At 37.8% G+C, this 24,430-nt stretch overlaps 1 protein-coding gene across 4 annotated transcripts in view; it reads right to left on the bottom strand.

Moving 5' to 3' along the window:
* Nucleotides 1–24,430, bottom strand: part of SGCD (sarcoglycan delta) — a 422,769-nt gene that overhangs the window by 83,954 nt on the left and 314,385 nt on the right. For all 4 annotated transcript variants that reach the window (XM_063084383.1, XM_063084377.1, XM_063084389.1 and 1 more), the window contains exon 6: nucleotides 5,122–5,194. In XM_063084383.1, coding sequence (XP_062940453.1) covers nucleotides 5,122–5,194 — 73 coding nt within the window. The remainder of the gene's footprint in view (nucleotides 1–5,121; nucleotides 5,195–24,430) is intronic.

The raw sequence follows: 24,430 nt of genomic DNA, 5'->3' as shown, positions 1-24,430 counted from the left end.
TTTATACATCATGAGAGCGAACAAATATTTAGTTGGCTACGGACATCCTAAAATTAAAGAAAGAATTTATTTTTGTCAACTTGTGTAAGCTTTGTCTAATCCTTGTTTCACTGTGATAGTCACAGACTTTAAATGCACACATTCCCAAAGGAGTTCAGATTTTAGTACTTTTCCATTAAAAAAATACATAAAACCTACAGAATGTTCAAGTGAATACAGGGAGTAACAGATGTATCTTACAATTTTTCTGCTTTATCATTAAAATCCTAGTAATATCATGGAGAAAAATAAACAGTAACAAAGTAATACCTTATTTATTTGGAGCTGTAGAATAGTTTGAAATGAGTGAATTTTTCAGTCCTAAATTATGCGATGTACTAATTTTTAAATAATCTTTAAAGTCTTTTGTAACTATCTGAAATTGCTTTCACACAATTTATTAAAAAACACAATTGTCATAAAGAAAATTATATTACAAACCCCCATTTTTGTAAATATTCAGGAATGTTTTGGGGAGCTATGGAAATATGTTGGGCTATTTGCCCCTATACTAAATGGCCCTAGAAAACCATTCCTTTTGAATTCTAAGACCTCTTTATTTACTTTTACCTTTTCTCTTTTCTATCAACCCAAAGCTTACATCCTTTACGTAGCCTTACCTAGCACTCCCAGGTAGATTTAGCCTTTCTCTGTATTTTTATTTTTATTTTTTTTGGCAGCTAGCTGGTATGGGGATCTGAACCTATGACCTTGGTGTTATAAGGCTATGCAGTAACCATCTGAGCTAACCAGCCAGCCCCCTTCTCTGTATTGTTTTGTTTTGTTTTGTTCATACCTCCATCCTAGCAATTATCACATTGTATTGTATTTTGGGGTTACATTTCTGTTGTATTCATCTTAACTATAAATTATTTGAGTACTCATTTTATTTATCTCTGCATTCCAAGTGTGTTTATCACATTTTGACTCCTAATAAATGTCCAAAAAGTACTTGGTAAACAGTTTCTGATCTTCCTTGAGCTGGATAATCAGGTCATCACACTTGTTATAACTGTATGTAACATAAGAGCACATTATCATATTAGCTGAGTGAGAATGAAGAATTCTTTTAAAGAAACCTTTTGATTTCTTGCTCTTTTGTGGTTTCTTCTAAGCTTTTGGAGATATTTAGGGGAACAGAGTTGGATATATGAGCATAGTAATCTATATATCCTCCTCTCTTTTTTCATATTTCCCATGGTATATGTCTAAGAAATAAGATTTCACAGTCTACTTCCTGTTCTTGTAGGATCAGAATCCTACAAGGAAACTTCACAGTTGAAAGGACTTTTAGACCAAGGTAGGCATTCAAAGGCAGCCTCTGTTCTTAGAGAAAATACATATGCAAAACTGAATAGCCTATTTCCTGTTTCAGATCATGAACAGACTCAGATCAGTGATTTTTTTCCATTTGTCTTTATATAGACTCCAGGAAAAAAAAGGAACAAGTGAACATTAAATATATTCACATTTTAAGATTGTGAATTTATTAAAATCCAATTTCTATTCAAGTTTAGGTTTTCTAATTTCAAGGGATGGGTATAGTGCCTGTATAGTGCCTTTTTAAGTATAGTCTGAATCTAGAGTAACATGTTATTATTTCAGCTACTTTGCAGGGGTAAAATGAACAAACTTTGCCTGAGATGGATGTTTGGCATAGACCTTTGTAACACTCCTTATTTGTCTAAAAAGAAGCAACTCTTTTTTGCATTTTTGAGCTCAACTCTGGATTCTTTACAAACATCTTAAGCAAAGACTGCAAATCTAGTAACTGCAGTAACTCTGAAAGAAAAGCAGTGAACTAAAACTGTAGCAAAGAGGAAACTATGTCCCCTTTAACTGAGATCTTCCAGGAAAAAATGCCCGAGGCCTCAAATCTGGTTTTCATTAACAAACAAGCAAGAAAAAAAAAAAAAAAAAAAAAACATAATGAGAGATCAAACAAAAAACCTCCAACAGCCAAGACAGAGGTTTGGGGAAACAAAAGTTACCCCAATGGAGAAACTTTCTAAAATACATGCAATTTTCTCGCATTTGATTGCTTGGGTAAGTGAAGTACATGGATATGTAAATCTTTGCTTGATTATTTTAAAAGACTGTCTAAGTATAAATAAGCTGTGATCTTTTAACTCAGTTTATTTACCATTTATAACAAATAATACCAAGAAAATTTGGGTTCAGAACACTAAAGAAAAACCAGAAACCCTCATTAAAAACATTCCAAATTAACTGCAGTGAGAGTTTTAAAGATCAATTAATTCAACAAATCTCAACAAATAGCTTTTCTGTTGAACTTATTTTTGTATATTTTTAAATCTATATGATATTCAGATAGCATCCTTATGTAAAGTATGACTTTATAGAACAACAATGCTAATTTCTTAGTTTTGCTAACTATACCATGGATATGTAAGATGTTAACTTTGGAGAAAACTGGGTGAAGGGTATATGGGAATAGTCTATGAATTTTGCAATTCTTCTTTAAATCTAAAATTATTTTAAAACAAAAAGGCAAAATAACACAAATGGATTAGCTGTTTGGTGCTAGAAGTGATCTTGCATTTTACAGACAGCAGGGCTCCACGATTAGCTTCAAGCCACATATAGGTTTGCAGTGGGCTTCCACTGAGGAGTGGCCTGCTTCTGCTTAGCCTGAACAGTTCACTCATTTCCACCTGCTGGTACAAGTCCAAGGATCTCACTCAAATTACTCTACTTTCTTAAGTCTAGAAGACACACCAGCATGAATGTGGCCAAGTAAGACTGATCCAGTGCTAACGTCAGAGGCCAGATGACTTAGTCACCAAGTTAATTACCTATTTACTCAATATCCAAGGTCAATACCAATCAATAGCATGTTGAAAAATGTGACACCCTTAAAAGACAAATATGGAACATTCACAGACACATTGGTTTGGACTAATCTACTGACCACAATTGGCTATCTTTTCAGTTGTTCACAGACTCTCCTACAAAATGCCATTAAAAAAAAAAATTCCAGAAGGATGAGGGACAAGGTTGCAGACTCAGTCCAGGCTATCACCTGGATTGCGCAGTTTAAACAGCAGGGGCAAACAAAAGAACAGTTTTGAATTATGTTCAAAAATATTCTCATGCTTCCTATAAGACAATTTTTTCCTAGCTTCTGTGGAATACGCCCATAACTGTAGAATAAGTGATGGAGATGCAGCGACTACCTAAAGTCTTCATTTGCCTTGTTGCTCTAGACTTAGAAGATTTGCCTGGGAACTTTAGAGGTTTAATTTTTTTAAAGTAGGTTCCAGGATTTCCCACAGGTTGTGTACAGAGACTATGTCTATAGCACTGTATGAGCAAAATCTCGGTTCTGTGTTCTTCAGGATATAGATATCTAAAGTGGGCTAATGCATGCAGAGTTGTCTTTTTATTTGGTTGGGTTTGTTTTTAACTACGGAAGATTAATTTTACTGCTTAAAGCCAAGTGAGCCTAAATTCCTTCCTCCTATATTTCCCAAGTCTTCCAGGTAATGGAGAGCTTATTCCACAGGAAAAACATCTGTGCTGTATTTAGAGTTCAGCTTGTTTTATACAGCCTTTGAGCTGATCAGCACTCATTACTGGCTAGTTCTGTAAGAAACCTGCTCCTAGGGAGGAGCATGAAAAGAAAGGGAACTAGGCTACCCATTAGCTTGTCTCGAAAGGGCTCTTACATCACAGACGTGTGGGTTCATTGCACACTCGGAGAATAAGCTCTCTGTCATAGAGTCCTAAAACTGCAGCTTTCCTTGGGTGGATTTGCTTAAAAGAGTCCAACTTCAGAACATTATATGAAACACAGGATCTAGTTAACAGAGTCAGGTAACTTCTGGCATATGGAAGCGGTACTGAAAACAGTTATGCTAGTAGAAAATAAAACCCTGTGGTGTGGTGTGTAACCTCAGAAATATGGCCCACTGTATGTGCAATTTTGCTCTGAAAAGGTTCACATTCCCCACCAATTATTGTCTTCTTTTGGTGCAATTTCTTTCCCTATATTCATAAAGACTTACAGGCTTTGCAAAAAATGTTATGGGTTTTGTAATAAGGTGATGTATTTTCCACTTACTGAGAATGTGTTTCTGTTAAGGGAAACACAAGCTCCAACATGGCAATTCTGTTTGAGCAAAGCATAGGTCTTGAGACTGCATCGTCAAAGAAGAGATGTGACTTGTGCGATGCAAACACACTTACTTATGGCTGATGTCTATTACGAAATGGTTATTCAATGCTATTTACGGTCATTTGGTGATTTATGATTGGTGTTAGGTTAAAAAAAAAAAACCCTACCAGAAATGAAGAAAGCCAGTATTCACTGAATTCTTCATAATTATAATTATACAATAGAAATAACAGTTACATTTGTATCAACATACTATTTTTTATGTATTTCTTTTGGGGGATTGGGAGATGGTCCTTTAGCGGCTGGACCAGAGTGGTTTTCAGACAATATCTCTATGTCTCTCTGTGTGTCTGTCTATCTACTCATCTACATATCTGTTGTTCTTTTATGTTTTCCATAGTTGGTGGTGGTGAGTACACAGCATCTCAGGGCCATCCTCTGCTAAACCAGTATGCTTATGGATATTTGAAGTTAAACACCAGTACATGGAATATCCACAGAAGGTAGTTCTAGCACCTAGCACCATACCACTCCAAGTAATGGAGAGCTTGTTACATAGAAAAACATCTGTACTGTATTCAGACTTCAGCTTCTTTTAAACAGCACTTTTCTTTGGGCTGATTAGCACCAATTACTGACTAGTTTTCTAACTGGATATATTTTTGGTACCACAAAATACAGCAGGATACAACCGATGCAAATGAATGAATCTAAATCTCGCAGATACAAAGTTGTCAACCTCTTACCCCAGACCCTCAATTTTCTTAAGTTCTCAGAGAAATTTTTCTTTTGGTTGTAGATTATTTTCTGGCCTTCTCCAATCTTTCCCAACTTATGTATTCATGTTGTGGTACTGTTATTATTTATTCAAAATGAATCATTGGTCAGTTGTGCAGAGAAAGGAAATAGCCACTAATCAATGCAAACCAAAGTCAGAAGTTTACCTTAGTTCCTTGAAGGGGTCTGCCCTGACATTAGGTGTTTCTATAGATTTAGGGAACACTGTGCCCTCCGCTCCTGTAAACAAAAGACAAAAGCAAACAGAGGTTGGAGATGTTGCAGGAGTCACCTGGGGGCACAATCAACACACTGACTGGAGCTAAATGCAGTGAATCCATTACACAATCCAATACACACATTTTGCCACTGGCTTTAGGGCTTCTGATAGGAGAGCATTAAATCAACTCATGCAAACAGCCTTTGAAAAAACAAGGAACATCTTTTGAAAGTGTTCTTGCTGAGATCAGAGGGAAGCCATGGGGCAAATTCCATCTTGGCTTCCAAAAAAAAAAAAAAAAAAAAAAAAGCCCAGAAATGGTAAGGTCTGAATCTTGTCTTTTACAAACTATTAATAGTCACCCAGCCAGAAATGTTTTTGAAAAACAGCAGGCAAAGCCCTCTTCTTGCAATGCAGGGCACAAATCACATACCGCCTATGTCATTTGAGCAATGGGTTAGATGGTAGAGAACACAGTAAATTATTTGCCTAATGAGAAGCGAAAGTTTTTCAGTAAAGTTCTACACTATCATCTTGAAAAGTTAAGCAAAACAGAACACTGAGAGATCATCTGAAGTTCGGCATTCTTACACTTTGAGTGTTAACACTGATCCCCAGCCCAACCTAGACATTTAGCTCTTGACTGTGCTATAAACTTTTATCTTTACAACTTTTCAACATCAGCTGAAACTTTCTAGCCATAAAGACTGCGATTATCTGATTTGTCTACTCCTAAAGTGTTTTCAAATCATTTAAACCTCAGACAATTGCACTGGATATTAGTTTTTCAATTAAACTTAGCCAAGGCAGTATCCTGTACTTTGAAGTAAATGTGTTTCTTTTCATTTGGTGTACTTCCTTAATGCTGTAGGGAGGGGCAGAATAATATCTTGCATTTATGTGTGAATGTCTAGAATCTTCTTGTGTTTTTATTACACCTAGAAATCCCCCATTAACCACTATTATTTCAAATCTAGATTTATCCTGAAAAAATGACAAGTCCAGGAAAATGAATTGGTTTCTTTAATTTTGTAGCAACTATAGAAATACTTAATATTTTTTTATATAACCGACTATTATAAGTAAAGTCAGAAAATAATGTTTCTACTTAATATTATATATGGCCATTGAAGGAATAACTTGATGAATAATAACTATTATTTTATGCTGACATTTTGAGTGACTCCTATATGGTAGACACCATCATGTAAGTTCATATATACTAGCTCACTCATGTATTCCCCACAACAACCCCGTAAAATTGACAGTTTCAGTAGGCATACAGACATTAACAATTGGGCCATTTAAGATCGTTCTCATCCTGTAGACACTCTTACTTTTCAAGACCCCAAACCACATCATTTGACATCATTTCAAATATATCAAAACATATATATAAAAATTTTACTTTTTTGATGTAAATTTCATAAGAATATCCATAGTTTTGTTATTCATAAATTATTAATTTTGTTTTTGTGATTTAAATTTTATTATATTCCATATAACTGAATAAGAATGGGTTGGATTAGAGACTATAATGTAGCTTTTGTTGAAGATGTATTAAATTTGGTTTTTTAGAGTATACATTCCACATCTCCAACATTTTCGTGATCTTTTGAGGAACCTGTAGGCCACAGGCACTGTGGGGGTGGCCAAAGATGAAACAGCCCTGCAGGACTCACAGAACACATCAGGAAGAGGCCCCAGGCATGCCCTTAACCACCTTTCAATACTGTCTTCAACCTGCTCTGGAACAACTCCCAGTACTGCACTGAACAGGGGCTGCACTGTGAAACTCTTAGAGAGGCTCTGTTCTTAGCCATTTGAACTCTATTTTTAAAACTATGATTTAAAGGAACAATTATATATCTCAATACAGCAAGGACAGTTATTTCAGCTTATATTGTTCATACTCTTTAGTTCCAGCTCAAATCTTCCCTTCCTCTACCAAGAATTCTATGAAAACTGCAGTAGAAAGAGTACTACCTCTATTCAAGTCAGCCTCAATTACCCAACTTACCCACATGGCAATCAGTACTGCCATGGACGAGCTTTGTTATGTAAACTGTTATTACAATGCTGTGATGTTTAATGTTTCACCCGCTTGTCATGCCCACACCCACTGTTTCATAAGGCCATTGGAGCCCAAGAATACCTAGTTCACAACTTTTGACTGTGCAGAATAATGTGCACATCGTAGGATATATGTTACATTTCTTCAGACCAATTATCCAAAAATGAGGAATGACATTCTTACGTAAATGAGCCTCAAAAGCTGTTATCACTTTCTTTGTCCCATCCCAACTTCATGCTGAGTATGTTTCTTCATTTGTCAGGTATAATGATTGAAACTCATCCGCTGCTTGATTTCTTACATCTGGCTATCCTAGGCTCAAGAAGAATCTACTCTCCTGCAGCTGGTGGCTCTCAGCTCTGCCACCTTCTCAAGTGACTCCAAGAAAATACAATAGAAGTTACAATAAAGTCATCCAGCACATTACAGGTGCTCATTAAATGTCTGTGGAAAGAACATGATTTCCTTTGAACACCTGAGCTCAGGTGCTCAGCTTTTTCTGATTTTCCATTACATTTGCTGTCCTTGTAGCTAGGAGTACATCCTGTTCTCTGTCATATTCCCAATGTCTAGCACAGTGCCTGGCACAGAGCAGGCATTCAACAAATATTTGTAAAATGACTGCAACACTCCTTTGGCACTGAACAGACCTGGGATCTTCAGTTACCTTGCAGACATTCATCCCATCTCTTCAACTAGATCTTCAGCTCCATGTGGGCAGGGACAAAGTCATATATGGAGTATAGCCAGATTGACTTTAGAGTCTCAAGGCTTCTACTGAATTCATTTCTAACTGATACTTCTGCTTCTATGGTGGTACTAATTTATTGTTATAAAACTCATTCACTGCATTACATTTCAAATGAATGTCCAAAATCACAATCCAAAACATTATTTTAATTCCACCTCTTAAAAAAAAACAAAAAAAATACCATGCTAATAAAGAAATACTATTTGGCCTAAATAAAAACACCTCTTTGTAGTAAATTATGATCAAAAAGGTTTGTAGTCTTCTCTCCAAACCAAGGAACCTATTCATCCTATAGATAAGAAGACTGGGGCTAAAAGCATGTGGGTCTCATAGTTACATGGCCAGTGAGCGTGAGAGCTGTGATTCACATCCAGGCATCTGACTCTAGAAGCCACTTTTAGCCACTGTGCCCTAGTGCCTTGTTTTATGTGGCAGCTGCTAAGTGGCAATCCAGAAAAAACTAGAGGGGTGGGCTGTGACAAGTAGAGGAGGTGTTGATTGACAGGCTGTGGACGTGAGTTGGAAGTGAAAGACAAGACATTCACACTACCTCAGCTCCCACCATCCAACCAAAAACCTTTTGGTTTTGGTTTGCTGGGTTTTAAACAAGGAGGCCCATATGTTCCACACACGGAAGGACAGACTCATTAATATGACTCCCCAGGGGAACGTTTCAAAGCCTCTCATTAGCTGAGTGACCTTGGACTTGAAACTCAACTTCTCTGATGCTCAGTTTCCTTCTCTGAAAAGAAGGGATTGTGATAGTACCTTTATGTCCTAGGGATCTCAAGAGATTGAATGGAATCTTTGGCACACAGCAATCAATAAATGATAGTTACTAAAATAACGCTACTAGTAATAAAATGTTTATGAATCCCTTTTTCCTCCTCTTATCCATATCATGTATGACTCTAAAAAATAACATTTTTGAAATACTTCCCATGAACTAGATACTATATTGAATACTTGGGTGTTTTGGTTTAAATATCTGTTATTATGGATGTGGAATCTGAAACTCAGTGAAGTCAGGACATTTTCCTATGGTCACACGGCTAAGAGGGGAGGCTGGAATTTGAACTCAATCTTTCCGCTCTGCCGCTGATGCCCACGATCACTGCTCTATATGATGTACCTCAGTAGATGGAGTTGCTTTCCACTTGCTCATCATTTTATGATAAATGAACAAATACCAATATTTATACCCCAAGTAATGCTTGCTAAATCCCCAATCGCTCTTCTAAAAAGAATTCACATGTACAATGAGATGAGATATTAATACTTTTCAAAAAGACCATTTCTTTCCAAGTCCTATCTATCAGGTTTCTAATTTTCACACCATTTTTCACTTTCCCAGAAGCTGAAGAGTGGACAGACATTCATCAGGATGAATTCCCCCACCCCATCCTCTATCCATTCCTGGGTAATAAATTACTCTAAATTTTGTTATTTCAAAAAGGTTTCTATTAAAAGCCATACCTATGGATTCCCTCTTTTGACACAATATAATTTACTGGCAATAAATGTTCATAAACAGTTTGAGTGAAAAATCCATAAAGCCATTTCAGCTTTATTTTAAGTTCCATTTAATGTCCCTCAAAAATGATTTCATCAATGTGTTTCCATCAGTTGGTTCTCTGCCCAATAACTTAATTCCACACAATCAATCAGGAACTTATAAAGCATGTGACAGGATCTATCTAGAGTGTTTTGAATCACCATAAAGATCAGTACAATGGCTTTTTTTCCCCATTAGCACAGGTAGGGGGTAAACTGGTCAAAAAAAATCTCAAATGCACTCAGTTGTCATAGTAACACAAAACCAGTTTCTCCTCTTTAGAAAAAATACTTAAATTCAGAGCTCAGTTTGGTCCTTCTTTTCCCTCAGAGTGTCTGGGATGTCAAGAGACCTAAAATCCAGTTCTATGTCTGTGATCTTAGGCAAATCAGATAACCTCTCTGGCCTTTGATTTCTTCATCTATACAATGTGGTATGAGATGAGAAATACCAGAGCTAAAGTGTATTCCCCTCAAATCTAAAATTTCATGAGGTTACAATCTAATCTTAGCCACCTCCTGTCCCAAATGGGAAAACAGAACAACTCTAGAATATCAAAGAAAACGACTAAAAACGTTCTCCATGTTTAAGGAAAAAACAAATAAATGCAAACAGACTTTTGTCTAATTTAAACTGCACTTAATTAGTAGAGATAATCACCAAAAATACCTTGTAAGAGATAAAATAACAGAGAGCAAAATTTATTGCAGATACAACTAACTAAAAAACCAACCAATCAACCAAAGAAAAATTCCAAAATCTTGTTTGTAACTCTTTAAAACTCCAAAAATTAACCTAGAAAATTTATATTGCATTAAAAAATAATAAATTCCAAAGTGCCTAAATCTGTATAAGTTAAAAACTAACTATGAACTAAATACTGAAAGAAAAATTGAGATTTACAAAACTTGAAACAGAAAAATTGACCTTGGGAGAAAGACTGGACAGGAAGATTACTATGGCAGAAGCTATAATCAATGAATTTTGATTCAGAAAATTTATAATTAAATGTTTATTATACTTTGTAAAGAATTGATCTCAAGATGATAATTTCAAGAAATTTTCTGAAAAAGATGAGAAATGGTTTAAGTGTACTGCTTAGAAAATTGATTAAACTAGCTTAATGGAGGAGTTGGCTCTGGTAAATTCTTTCTTGATGAACATCATTAATATTGGTATAATTATGATTAATGCTTTTGAATTAATGAACATGGATTAAAAATAATCTTTGGGTTTAAATATGGGGTCAAAATGTTCAACAGTTTCAAAAGGCAGAGTTAAAATATCTGGCGAATATTGTTTAAAGTAAAAACATTGTAAATTTTCAAATTCACATTGTTTGGGTAGATGTAACCCGAATGACAACATTAATAACACCCATATTTTACTTGATAAGGATATATTTTTATAGCAAAATTAGATTATATAATGAAGAAAGGAAGCCAATCTAAAAAATGGTGATAAAATGAGAGAAGTAGTTATATGATTTTCTGAAACAACAGAGAACTGGGAAACCAAAGACTTGGTTCTTAATTCTGATTTTGCATACTCAGTATATGGCTTTTGGCAATTTGCCCCCTAGTAGTATTCCCCCATTGGTTATATAAGGCAGGGTGGGTTCTATGATCTGCAAGGTGGTTTCCAGTTCTGCTATTTTAAAATCCTCCAAATAACTGGATGGATGAAGCGGGCAGTCAAGGACAGGAGCATGGTATGTTGGATAAAGTCCAAGTTCAACTCTTTTAACAAATATGTACATAAGGAGCAGGGGGTTCTAGTGGTGAGGAAAAGAGACCAGGAGTTCATCATCTAGGAGAGGGTAGTACCTTCAGTAGTGTACACTGACTGGCTCGAATAATTAGTAATCAAGTAATTTCAGAAAATATACAGTAGTGATAAAGGTGATAAAGACTCAAAAAGAAAGACATTGTTGAAAGTATAAAACTTGAAGTCATCCCCTGTTCTGGCAGACAAGTTTCCTGAAGAAGAAAAGTTTTGCTAATATTTGAAAAATAATTAGGAATGAACTAGTCAAGAAGAGATTTGACAAGTTTAACTTGATGTTGCAATAGAAAAGGATATGCAAAGACTTCAGAATTGAGAAATTCAAGTTGGTAAGGATAACCTCTGTGGCTAGACCGTATTCAGCAAGAGGGAGCATTATGGCATGAGACTGGAGAGGGAGGTTGGTCCAGAGAGTGCAGAGCCTTGGAAGCCAAAGTGCAGATTTTAAGCAGGTGACCTGATTTGATGAAAGTAGCATTTTTCAGAGATTACTATGGCTTCATGTTATGGATTGCAAGTTTGTGTCCCCTCACGCACCAAATTCATATGTTGAACCTCTAACTGCCAATGGGATGGTATTAGGACGTGGGGCCTTTGGGAAATAATTGGGTTTAGGTGAGGTCGTCAGAGTGCTGATGAGATTAGTGTCCTCATAAGAAGGGAAAGAGACTAGAACTCTCTCCACCATGTGAAGGCACAGCAAGAAGACAGCTGTCTGCAAACCAGGAAGAGGGTCCTTCCCAGAACTTGACCGTTCTGGCACCCTGATCTCAGTTCCCAGCCTCCAGAATTGTGAGAAATAAATTTCTGTTGTTCAAGCCACACGGTCTGTGATATCTGCTCTAGCAGCCTAGAATGAGTGAGATGCTACATTATGGAAAAGACACTTGAGGAAGGCAAGTGTGAATGAGAAGACCCAGAAAGATGGTGGTAGACTGGACTGGAGAACTGGCAGTGAGGACAGGGAAGACGGGGCAGGTTGAGGAGGTATCTAAGAGGAAAGCCAGTGGCATGTGGCGATGTTCTAGACAAGGAAGAGACTGAAGGAGGCTCACAGGGCCCATGGGAAGGGCTGAAACGAGTGATCAAAGCCAAGTGATTAACACTCAAAGCCAGCTGTGCCTGTGGAAACCTTACACTCCAAGTACTATCCAGCTTTTTCAATACTTGTTGAGTCATAATAGAAATTGCGTTTACTTAATAAAGGAAGCTGCTCTGAATCCAACTGTATTTTTTTCTTATGAAGAAGCAGGAAATATGACAAAATTTAAATTAAATCTGCCATTATATTTATAAGCAATATATTTTTAAAAAAACTATTAATAATCTAATAACTCTTTGAATGATGAACATTGTCTTCTATGCAAGATAATTTTCTGGTTACTCCAAAGTTTAAGCAAAAGACATTTTCATGTATATTCCATTGTTTAAAATCTTTATGAAATATGTGAGATGCAGTTTCTGCCTCTGTAAATCCAGGCTAGTGAACATGGTTATATTTTGATATTTAAATATTCTTTAATGACTGAGATCCATTTTTCTACAAACAAGCTCTCTGCAGCACATTGTCCATGGTATGTATAGGATTATGGGACAACAGATCACAGAAAATTCCTCAGAAGCAGTGGTTTATGTGTTTAATTCTTAACACAAACTTTTGGCTTTCTCCTAAAAGTAATATGCAGTGAAAAATTCTTTTTAAGGAAATGAGTTATGTTTAAACAAAGATTTAAAATTAACTGAGTAAGCAATGAGGATGCAGAATTTCCACAAATTTCAAGATTAAGCACATTGAAGCTGGCTGTCAGCTTCTGAAAACCTTCCCAGACATGAGCAATACACAGATGCTAGACAGTAACTTTTAGTGGAAAAAGTCACTTGGGGTAATTTAATCCCATCGTGTCTCTCCGGGGCCGCTGGAGGCATTTAATAAACTGCTAATGCAAAACATCTGTAGTCATTACAAGTAGTTCCTAGGATACATACCAAATATTTTCTTTTTAGGAATCAAGACAGATTCCCCTAAACTAAAATGTACAGATAATTAATTCATTCAACAAATATTTATAGGATACTCCATAAATGGATTGGTGGGGAAAACAGACTCAGACTTTCTTCTTTAGAAATAACAAATTAATAAAAGGTTTCAAAATGTATATAAAATCTGTAGCCATTCCAAGGGTTGTAACATTCATTATCTATACATAATTAACAAGTACCCACTAAGTGCAAGGCACAGTGCTAAGGCTATGCTCAGTAAGAAGATTTGATTTTTATCCTTATGTAGTTTTATTATAGCTAGACAAATAGATATTAAAGAAAAAATTTAAATTGATTTTTTAAGTAACAATTATTGTAAATTATGTATTCTCAAGGGTGATGTCGCTGCCTGCCAAAGAGATAAAAATTGGTTCCTGGGGCGGGGGGTGATGGTGGGCAAGAGAAATCTTACTCTATTTATGTATAAGCACAAATATATCTCTCGGTAGTATCTATATCTATATATATATACACACATACACATACATAGCATATAAACAGTATGCAGTATATCTGTGATAGTAAAATTTCATGGAAGGGGAGTGATTAGGGAAAAATATCTGAAAAGAATTCTTAGAAGGGAAGTGTTGGAAAAAGGACTGAGAATCACTTCTGTGAATGTTATGAAGCAGTACAAGGAGCCAATGGAGCACTGAGTAGGGGGCTTGTCCTAGGCTGGGAGGATCTGAGAAGGCTTTGCTGGGGATGTGACAGTCATTGGAATATAGATAATCACGGAAACTAAGAGAATGAATGATATGATCCAAGGAATGGTTGGGGTAATACAAAGAGACAGCCAAGGTCATAATTTTAAGGGACTCTGACATTTAAAGTTTGGGTATGGAAGATGAGCCACTATAGGTAATTGAAAGGAAATGACTAGAAAGCTAGAAAGACCAGGAATGGGGTAACATAGGAACCAAGAGAAAAAAAGTATCTCAAGAAGGTGTGGATAGTTTATCTGTGTTAAACAGTGCTGAGAAGAAGAGGAATTAAAATGTCTATTGAATTTAACAACAGAGGAAGTCATTTACAGCGCAAGAGTCATTGTATGCAAAGCTGGAGGCAGACTGTGTGAGCAGAATAAGTAGGAGGTGATGAAATGGATATAGCAAGAGCTATAATTTTTTGACAAGAGAATTATAGTGAAATAGTTGGGTACTGGGTACTAGATACTGAAGGCCTAGCTACGGTTAGTAACCACACTTATATAGGGGCACCAGCCTGCTCTGTGCCACAGGCTGGGTAGAGGCACATATGCTCATTTGCCTGGATACAGGCCTGCATAATGTGGATGTTTGGGTTCATCCAGGCTGGGAGTTTTGACAGATGTGTATGTTGAAAAGAGAGGACAATGAGCTCAGGGTTGTCCAGGAAGAACGTGAAGAGGAGTATGATATTGGGTAAGTTAATTAGCTTCTTCTAGCCTCAGTTTTCCCCTTTGTGGAATGGTGATAATAATTATACTTCTCTTATGAAGCTATTATGAAGATCAGTGATTCTATACATACACATATATGTATGTATATATAAGATACATTACATAAGACTTATGTACGCATGTATATATGAGATATATTACGTGTCATATATATTAAAGTGCATTATAATTATAATAAAATGCCATGTGTGCCTGGTAAATCATAATGCTCAATAAATGGCAGATATTTTTTATTTATTGTGATAGAAGATAATGATGAATAGAAAGCCAGAAAGATAAAAGAATACCATTAAATAATTTGAATGTTAACAGTGGAGAAGAATAAAATAAGACATGTGCCCTTTCAAATACTCTAATGATTTAACTGAACTGGCCATACTATCAAAGTACACATTTTAAACATTTGTGTAAAAGGTGGAACTGCAGGGTAATTTAAGATTCACATATAGAAACATCCTGGCAAGATACGAAGAGACAAGTAGTTTAATTAAACAAACTACAATAGAAATCAATAGACCAGAACTCATGCTCGGTGTATCATTAAGCCAAAACTGGAAGAAATAAAAGGAACTATTCATGCAGCAAGCAATCTCATTTCAGTGTCTTATGACTACATTATTTCTGATAGTAAATAAAACTGCACCATACAACAAACAATTTTGACTCATTGGTCGTGTCTAACATTGATTAAGCACTCTGACATGAGGCAGCCTGTAAGTTAAGACAGTCTATGAAACACAGAGCATGAGCGACCAGCTGAGAAGTCTGCTTGACATCAGCATCAGAGAGCTGCACTCCAGGGAGACTCCTTCAAAGACAATGTACCATGTGTCCCATGAATGAGAGGAATGTGGCTATCCACCCTCCAGACCTCTGTGGGACAAGCAGCCAGAACCAGGTCAACAGTATGGGGGGTGAGGGAGAGAATAAACACGGATAATGTGATCACGTTAAGGAGAACGTTGGTTTTGCCTGCCCTTCCACTCGGGAGGGAGGGTCAGATGGGAGCCGTGAGTACACCGTTTTCTCAGTGGAGATCTCAGTTCTCAAGTGTCTCTCAGAGCGTGAGAGCAATCAAGACTCAAGGCAGTTATTGGAGGCCAGCGAGACCTAAGAAAGCAATATGTACATGATTTTAAGTGTTTCCCGGTCATTGAAAAAGAAGCAGAACACGTTGTTCCTGTGGCCAAGCAAGTGGGTGGTGATGCCTTCCTATGGAGAAGGAAATTGAAACATTAATTGAGGACCACAGAGAAACACTGTCTGAAAAATAATTGGAGAAACTTACAAAACCATTTACAGGAGATGAAGATGATGACTTGAAAGGCGAGACCAGTAAGCTGAAATCTTAATAAAAGTGCTGAAGGTTTCAAAGCATTAAAACACTTGAACAATTTAATTTCTGAATACAATCTTGAAATGAAAGCAAGCCTCAAAATGGCATGCCTTACAGAGGACTTAAAGGGTAATTTTTATTCTATGATTTTTACCTTATCTATCCACTGACGTTATCCTTGGTGTGGTCAGCATGTTATTTTCCTATCACTGATCATTTTCCCCTTTTTCCCTTGCCAAAATATCCCATTATTATTTATGGGAACAAAGCGCCCAGCTAAATAATCACCTTCCCAGACTCCCTTGACACTAGGTATGACCAGATGACACAATTTGATCTAATAAGATGCTGGTGGCAGTCCACTGGGGAGGGACAGTAAGAAAGTTTTCCTGCACATAGGAGGGTATAGATATAGATACAGGGGCTGAGTCCAATCCTCTCCTTTCTTCCTACCCAAATACCAACATGGTATCTGGAGCTGTAAGAGCCATCTTCCAAACATGACAAGACCAAGAGGATTTCAAATGTGTTGACCCAGATACCACTAAGTCACCAGCAACTGTCCACCATTGGACTTCCTCTCATGCGAGAGAAACAAGTTGCTATTTATTATTTGTTCGAGCCACCTTAAGAGAATTCTGTTACTCATCCCTGCCTAAGGTTCATTGCCACTTTACCCATTACCAAGGAGAAGTAAGCAAGGCACCCTTCAAGAGGGTCATACTCTTCATCTAAAGCTTTTTTTGCAGAAAGCCAGATGACCAAAAGCTGACAATCACTCTTACTGTGCCTTTATGTCACACTGAAGTATCTTTTCACTGATTGCTGAGTGGGGCTGGGTTTTCCCACTCCCTTGCCTATTCTCATGATGTTCTTAGCCGAAAAATACTTTTCTTTCCTTTTCAGTGCATCGAATCCTTTAAAGCCCAGCTCAGATGCTCCTCCATAACGAAGACTTCCCTGGTCCTCACTTCGCTATCATGAATTGCTCCTTCTCTTGTGCTTGCATAGTATACCTACCTCATGTCTTAGATGAACACTTATTTCATTCTGTCATGACACTGGTCACTGACTGTGCTCTGCCTTCAGCACAACATGAGCCACTTAAAGACAAAGACCATGCCATGGGAGTCTGTGCTTTTCTAGACAAGCAGCACAAACTTATATGTTTTGAATGCAATTTTATTTAAGCAGGAAAAGCTGTGGGATGAAAAAGAAGCTTCTGGAGGGGAGAGGTCTGAGCTGGTCAGCGGCAGCTATACCATTGTTACCATTTGTTGTCCAGGAGAAGAAACAGTTAAGGCTACAGCTGTAGGTCTCAGAGGAATAGCCTCTTAACTGCTCTTCCATTTTCTAACAGCTCTCTCTCTTATCTCTCCAATTTAGTGCAGTCAAATCAACAGCCCAAAGCCCAAGTGGGACAGGTTTCTTGTCTGGTTTATAACCTTTGATGAGTTCCTGTTTCTTACAACAGGAAGTCCCACTTTTTAACATGAAAATCAGGCTTAGCCCATCTCTTTACCTTTGTCTGTGGCTTGATAATTTTTTGAAATACTAATTTGTGTTTGTCCTTCCCATATTTTCCTCTCCCCTCTATTTCGAGCAGGAAGCCAGGCCCTTCACATGTCCTTGATGTTTGTTTATTTCCAAAAAGGAAAATGTATTCTTTGTGGTGTACGATCTATGAGTTTCGACAAATACATAGAGTCGTGTATCTACCACCATAAGCAAAGATAGCACAATTTAATCACTCCAAAATTTCCCCCATGCTACCTTTTGATAGTCAATCCATCCCCCAAGCCCCAACTCTTGCCTTCCATTGCTCTCCTGTACTTTTGCCTTTTCTAAAATGTCATATAAATGGGATCATCCAATAGACAGAGTTTTGGGTCTAGCTGTTTTCACTTAGCAAAATGCATTTGACTTTCACAATAGAGAGTTTTCATTGGATCACAAGCACAAGCTGCCTTAAAGCAATAGTTATTTCTGCCCTTTGTAGAAGCCTAACCTTAGTGGAGAGCATGCTGACTGTCTTGTGGGGAGAGGGGCAGAGAGGAATGCTCTGGAAAGAAGCCAAGGAGGGGGCAGATTTTGTCCCTGACCTGGAGAATTTAGAGATCTAGGGTCCTTAGAGAACCAGAGTCATCCCTAAGAAGATGAAACACTCTCAGAGGGGATGGCTGTGCTGTGCCCCTACGAGGCAGGACCCTTGGCACAGAGGCCCACAGCCTCGGCAAAGATTCTCAGGCCTTCTCTGTGGCAGGGAAGTTGAGAGTTGACATATTTTAAGTGATCACATGGGATGGGAAATTAAAAGTATCAGAGGTGATCTTAACGGACCAAGGAGTTTTAGGCTTGCCTATATGTGCTTTACACCACATATGCTTCTTCAGTTCTTGAACAACCCAATAATGATGGAGGTGGATTTTCCTACCAGACTATTGTGGGAGCTCAGAGCCAGATTTAGGGAATAAGAGTCATTATCAACTGCTGACATCTATCGAGTGCTTACTATTTGCCAGGAATGTTTCCAAGCACTTTGTGGGTTAACTCATTTAATTCTCACTGCACCCCTACGAGACGCATGATAATATTATCTCCCTGTTTTTAGGTGTGGAAACTGAAGCACAGAAAGGTTTCATAGAGCACAAATGTGGGAACCAGGATTGGAACGCAGGCAAATCTAGCTGCAGAGCCCATGTTCTTAACTCCCTGCTAAACATGTTACCTTTTCAACCATGGGTTTGGAAATTATGAGTCAGACTCTGTAAATCACCTTCTCCAGGAAAAGACCACCACAGAATAATAAAGTTTGGTTGCATACTTCCTATTCACAGCTGCTTTTCTGTTGAAGGGCCATCTAGGGGGTCCTGTTTGAGTTGCTACCTGTCCACACCTGACCAGATTTTAGCTTGAGAACTGAAACTAAAGCACACCGAGCACTGCTGGTGAGTGATGAGTACTAACCAGTAATAACTAACACTTACTGAGAGTCATGCTCCATGCTTTTACAGATACTGTCCCTTCTATCTGCAGTAATAGAGCTATGATAAGAAACCAAACAAACTAGTTCCAGAGCTGACACTTGTTACTTTTAACTTCCAAACATAGATTTGGGGCCAGAAGCCATGTTGAAAGGTGTGCAAGAGGTAGCATCTCAATGAGAAAATGTGAAAGAGAAAGGCAGAGAGAAAAGAGGTCACATGGCAGAGGGGCAGAGGAAACACTTTCCTTCTAGAAGCTTCCCTGCCGCAACCCTCAGTGTGCGTGAATGAATGTGGGTAAATTGCACGAGTTGTCCTCTCAACCTTACAATGGGCACTCTCACTTTTCCTATCACCTAGCTGGGGTGAACTCTTTCTTGTAAAAAATGAACATACCCTGAGATATCTCCCAAACATGTCTCCATTATCATTTTTTGTATGCCTCCCCCATCTCTGTACATCCATATGTAACACACCATGGGGTCTGGAGGTACCTATGCTGGAGCAGCATTAACTGAGGTTGGGCCCTTTGGAAAGAGAGAAGATACTCCTCACATGACAGTTCTTCAGGGAATGGAAGCCTCTGAAAGGGGGTGGAACTTTTCCAGTTCACTTACTTTGCTCCATTAAACCCAAGTGGTGGCAATTGTAATAGTCTTGAGTTCCCATTTCTTTTTGCCTCCAATGTTTCATAACAAGCACCCTTTAAAGCCTGGCTTGATATTTACCGGGGTTGGGTAATATAGCCATGGGGAAAGACAGGGCAATAGAAGATGAAGTTTCATTTAACTGAGTCGCTCATCATTACAAATCTTCCAGACATAGCAAGAAACAAGGTCTGAAGAAAGGCTTTTAAAATAAGATGTCACATCTGCATATGAAGCAGTGGACGAAGGGGGAGTGGTTACAATGTCTTTGCCTGTTCAGCATCCCTTCACCCTCCTTTTGATACTGCAACAATTATTTGCTCTGGGAAAACCTGCTGAGGTTGATAATCACACCCCCCTCTCACTCCCAAGTATAAGAAGGAAATATGACCCAGGCTGGTCAGCAGAATATCTGATTCCCTACAAAGAGTGACTGGTCCAAAGGCATGTGACCCAAGCAGGGCTTATCAGTTCTTCCCAAGGATTGCTCTAGCTGCCTGGACAAGGGCATTTCTGTCTCCTTCTGAGATAATGCCTGCTAAGGAGCTCCCTGAAGGAAACCTGTGCAGAGGGAGAGAGGTTGTTAAAAGCACCAGAGTCGGCCATGTCTAGACTTCTCAGTTATATGAGTCTGCAAATTCCCATTAAAAAAAAATTTTTTTTTTCTTAAACCAGATTAATTTTGCTTTGTGTCACTTGCAGTTAGAAGTGCCATGAAGAATTCACTGTTCTCATGGGGTGGAAGAGTCCATGTCTTCACTGTTTGTCCCTAACATTCCACATCACTAAAGCAGGGAGAACAGTTCTCAAGAGTCCACAAAGCAGTCTTTCTTTTGAGAGTGACCATTACTCCTGTATGACTCAACATCAAATGCCTGCTTTATACGAAATGGAAATTCACAGGACAGTAAATGCCAGTCAATTTTCACTACCATGCAAGAGTTAAGAAAATGAGTACGCTCAAAAGTGTTCTTCCAGTCTGAATTGATTGAAGACATCTCTAAGGGCATTTAGTATCTCTCTCTCTTTTTGTTTAACAATCCAGGGACAAACACATTTTGTGAGCCTTTTATAGCTTTTCCCTCCATCCCTACCAAATAGCACCAATATCACACAGTAAAGAAAAAACAAAACAAAACAGTGTCTATGAAGTTTGAATTATTCAGTGCCAAAGAGTGTGTTTTTAGATGATGAACTGATTATCATTTAAAGGGAAAAAAATCAAGTGTCAAAACCCCTATCTGCAGAGTGTTTTAGCTCAATTTGGGTATTTGCTAAGTGTGTTGTGTGCTGCTTTGTCAATCCAAGTGACAGTTAATCAATACTAATCCGATGCTATTTGATTCTTCCCTGTCCCTAAACAGGATTAAGGTATACTATCTATGAACATATTTCATCCCAGGCTGTAAATCCATATGCTTTAATGTAAGTGCATTAGCATCTCTTTTTAAATGGAATGCACTGTGTATACAAGGAAATAAAGATGAATAACCAAGGTATCCTGAAAAATGCCTTTCTGGCACATTATGAAAATGTTTCAGCTTTCAAGGCAGCAGTAAGTAGATCAGGCATCTCTCATATTTTATACTGTGATCTATATGCCAGTCTCTGCAGGGACCTATTAACACTCACACTATCTATAGTCATACTGCCTTTTCTCGGCTGGGGTAGGAGAAGTTGCACATTTATGTATTCCTCTGTTAGTTTGTTTATTTCTTCATTTTTTCCTTCAGTCAATAGTTACCACCTGCTATAGGATAGGCACTGTCCTAGTTTCTAGGGATATAATGGTGAACAACAATAATAATATCTACAGGTCCCACAATTTGCCCCCAAATTTTCCAATTTTTCCACAGCCAATTGGGCCAATACACACCTAACATACAACCTTGCTATCCTGGACCATCTTGGCTGGTTTATACTCACTGAGATGGGCTGAAACAACAATTATTTATCTTTGACTATCACTTTACAGTTTATGGGGATTTTCATACATACCTTTTAATTCTCACAAATATTTATATGATGGGAGCAGGGAAGAAGAGATTAAGTGACTCATTTAAGACTGAGCAACTAAAAGGTCCAGGGGTTCAGTATACTACTAATACTTGATGGGCTGTGATAGTATGTACCGTACAGGTTACTATAAAACATCAATGAGAAAATGCAAGTAAAGGATTTAAAACAGAGCCTGGCACACAAGGGAGAATGTAGTAAATGTTGACTTCTTGGTAACTGTGAAGATGATGTGCTTGTTTAGAAACAGAGAATCCTAAGCCACTGTCAGTTTGTCTTTCTGTCCATCCATTTGACATCCATCCTTCCATCCACCCAACAAACATTTATTGAGCACCTATGGCATGTTAGGTATAAGAAAAGATGCTGAAGATTCATTGAATAAGCCCAAGCTCTCAGAGCTCTCACAGTTTAGTTTTTCGGTCTTTGGTATTTGTATATGGTATCAGACTTCACATACTAAATGCTGAAAAGGTAACAGAACCATAGCCCAGACCAGGGATTGATAACTCGGGGGCCAAATCTGTCCTACCACTTATTTTTGTAAGTAAAGTTTTATTAGAACACAGACATACTCATTCAATTATGTGTAGTCTATGGCTGCTTTCCCACTACCATGGTAGAGTTGAGTAGTGTGACACAAATCCTGTGGGCCCACAAACCTAAAATATTTATGATTTGGCCCTTGACAGGAAAAAAAAAAAATCTGTTACATTCTTGCATCCTTTTAGCTGTTCCACCTTATCATCCCTTGGAATTGCAAAAGTAAAAAGGCATGGCTTACCCACATAGGATAATCAGCTTGTCTATATCTTATGATATGCCCTAAATGCAGAAAAGTACTTGATTCTGACGTTGCCAACTTTCCCAGGGGAATTCCTTCCACTGACCTCTGCAGGAGGCTGGATAACCTTGTGAAAGCATCCTTCCAAAGCATAAACTCACTCTTCTGTGGTCCTACTATTCCTTTCCTACTTATTGTCTCCTCTTTATGACCCAAACATCATCAGCCATCCTTGGCTCCCTTATGATCTCATTCTTGGCCCAATTTTTCCCCATTATGTGACTCACCGGGCAGAGAACAGCATTCCTGTGTTTCACTCCTAGAATTCTTTTTGATCAGTATTACTTTGGCTTTTATTCTTTGAGTCTCTATGGGTTCATATGCTATTGTGCAGCTAGAATTTTAAAAAATATTATTTTTCATGAGAGTTTTAAGTATTCATTTAATTCTCAGCTTAAAGGAAACATTCAAGACTCTAACAAGTGCACTAGTAGACTCTAACTGTACGACAGGCACTTCACTGGTACTGTCTTAATTGTAACAACCCAGGAGTTTGATACTATTATGACCTCCATTTGCACAGGAGGAAACAGGTTTTGAGAACTTAGCATATCTGAGCATAAGCTTTACATGGGTTGTCTTAATTCATTCCCACAGTGACTATCTAGGAATGCAGTATTGACACCCCCATCATACACATAAGGCTCAGGGAAGTTACCAACTTGCTTTTGACCCTTCCTCTAGTAAGTGGGAGCACCAGGACTTGATATTAAAATCTGACTGAGGTCAGAAAGTGTGTTCTTAGGACACTCACTTCAAGTGTACCCTATGGTTCATCCACATGGACATCTATCACTTCCTTCTTCCTCTCCATTGAATCAAACGTGGTGCTTGCATGCAGATCCCTCATTGAGTAGACAACTTTAAAATATTTTGATTATTCCTTTTCTGCAATTTGGTGATCAGAATGATAGAAGGAGATGACAATAACTGGCATAACAATGCCTTCTGCTCAAATGTAAATCAGCTTTAAGCTCTTAAGGATGCCTGATCCCAATTATTTTTTGCTATCTCTTATTTTAAAATCAAATCCCAGCCCATGTTCTGACTGGTAATGCAAGACAAGTATTGGAACTCCTGTGTATTAAAAAACATATTCTCTAAATGAGAAGTTACCAATGGGTTACTTAATTTGGCCAAAGACATTTCCTTTACATCTTAAATTACCAAGGTATTTCATCCTCTATATTTTCATAACTGAACCAAGTCCCTTTTGGCTCTTGCCAGTTCATCTTTGTAACTGATGGGATAGAGTCCTTCCATATTTCAAATTTTGGTTCTAAACTTTTCCAAGCAGTGATACAGCTTTAATTTATAGTAGTGTGGATACTAGAACCCAGGTTTTCTAACTCATTGTGTAATTTTTTTTTCTTTTCAATTACATGTTGTAGCATAGTTGTTAAAATGTTCTAACTTAGGGCTACCATCTTGGATTTCCCACCAATCTTACTGTGTGACACTAAGCCTTTTAACTCTTCTGTGTTTAGTTCCTGTACCTATAAAGTAAGCATTATCCCCCACCCAACCTATTGCTCAGGTTTATCATGAAGACCAAGTGAGAGGTCAGTGAGCTTTTCAACCTGCACAGCAAAATACAGATGTTAGTGATAAGTGGCACAACTCAGGGAATTCTCCCTAGATAAAATACAGACTCCCTTTTAATCTTTCAAAATTGCCCCTTTTATAAAAAGGTCCCCTTAAAGTCAGAAGAGTATGCTAAATATGATTAACTTAAGATTAAAGGTAAGACTTCTATCTAGGTCTGTTAAATCCTCTTTATATA

Source organism: Cynocephalus volans, chromosome 2 (genome assembly GCF_027409185.1).
Source record: "Cynocephalus volans isolate mCynVol1 chromosome 2, mCynVol1.pri, whole genome shotgun sequence".
Lineage (NCBI taxonomy): Eukaryota > Metazoa > Chordata > Mammalia > Dermoptera > Cynocephalidae > Cynocephalus > Cynocephalus volans.
This window is presented reverse-complemented; position numbering and strand designations above follow the sequence as displayed.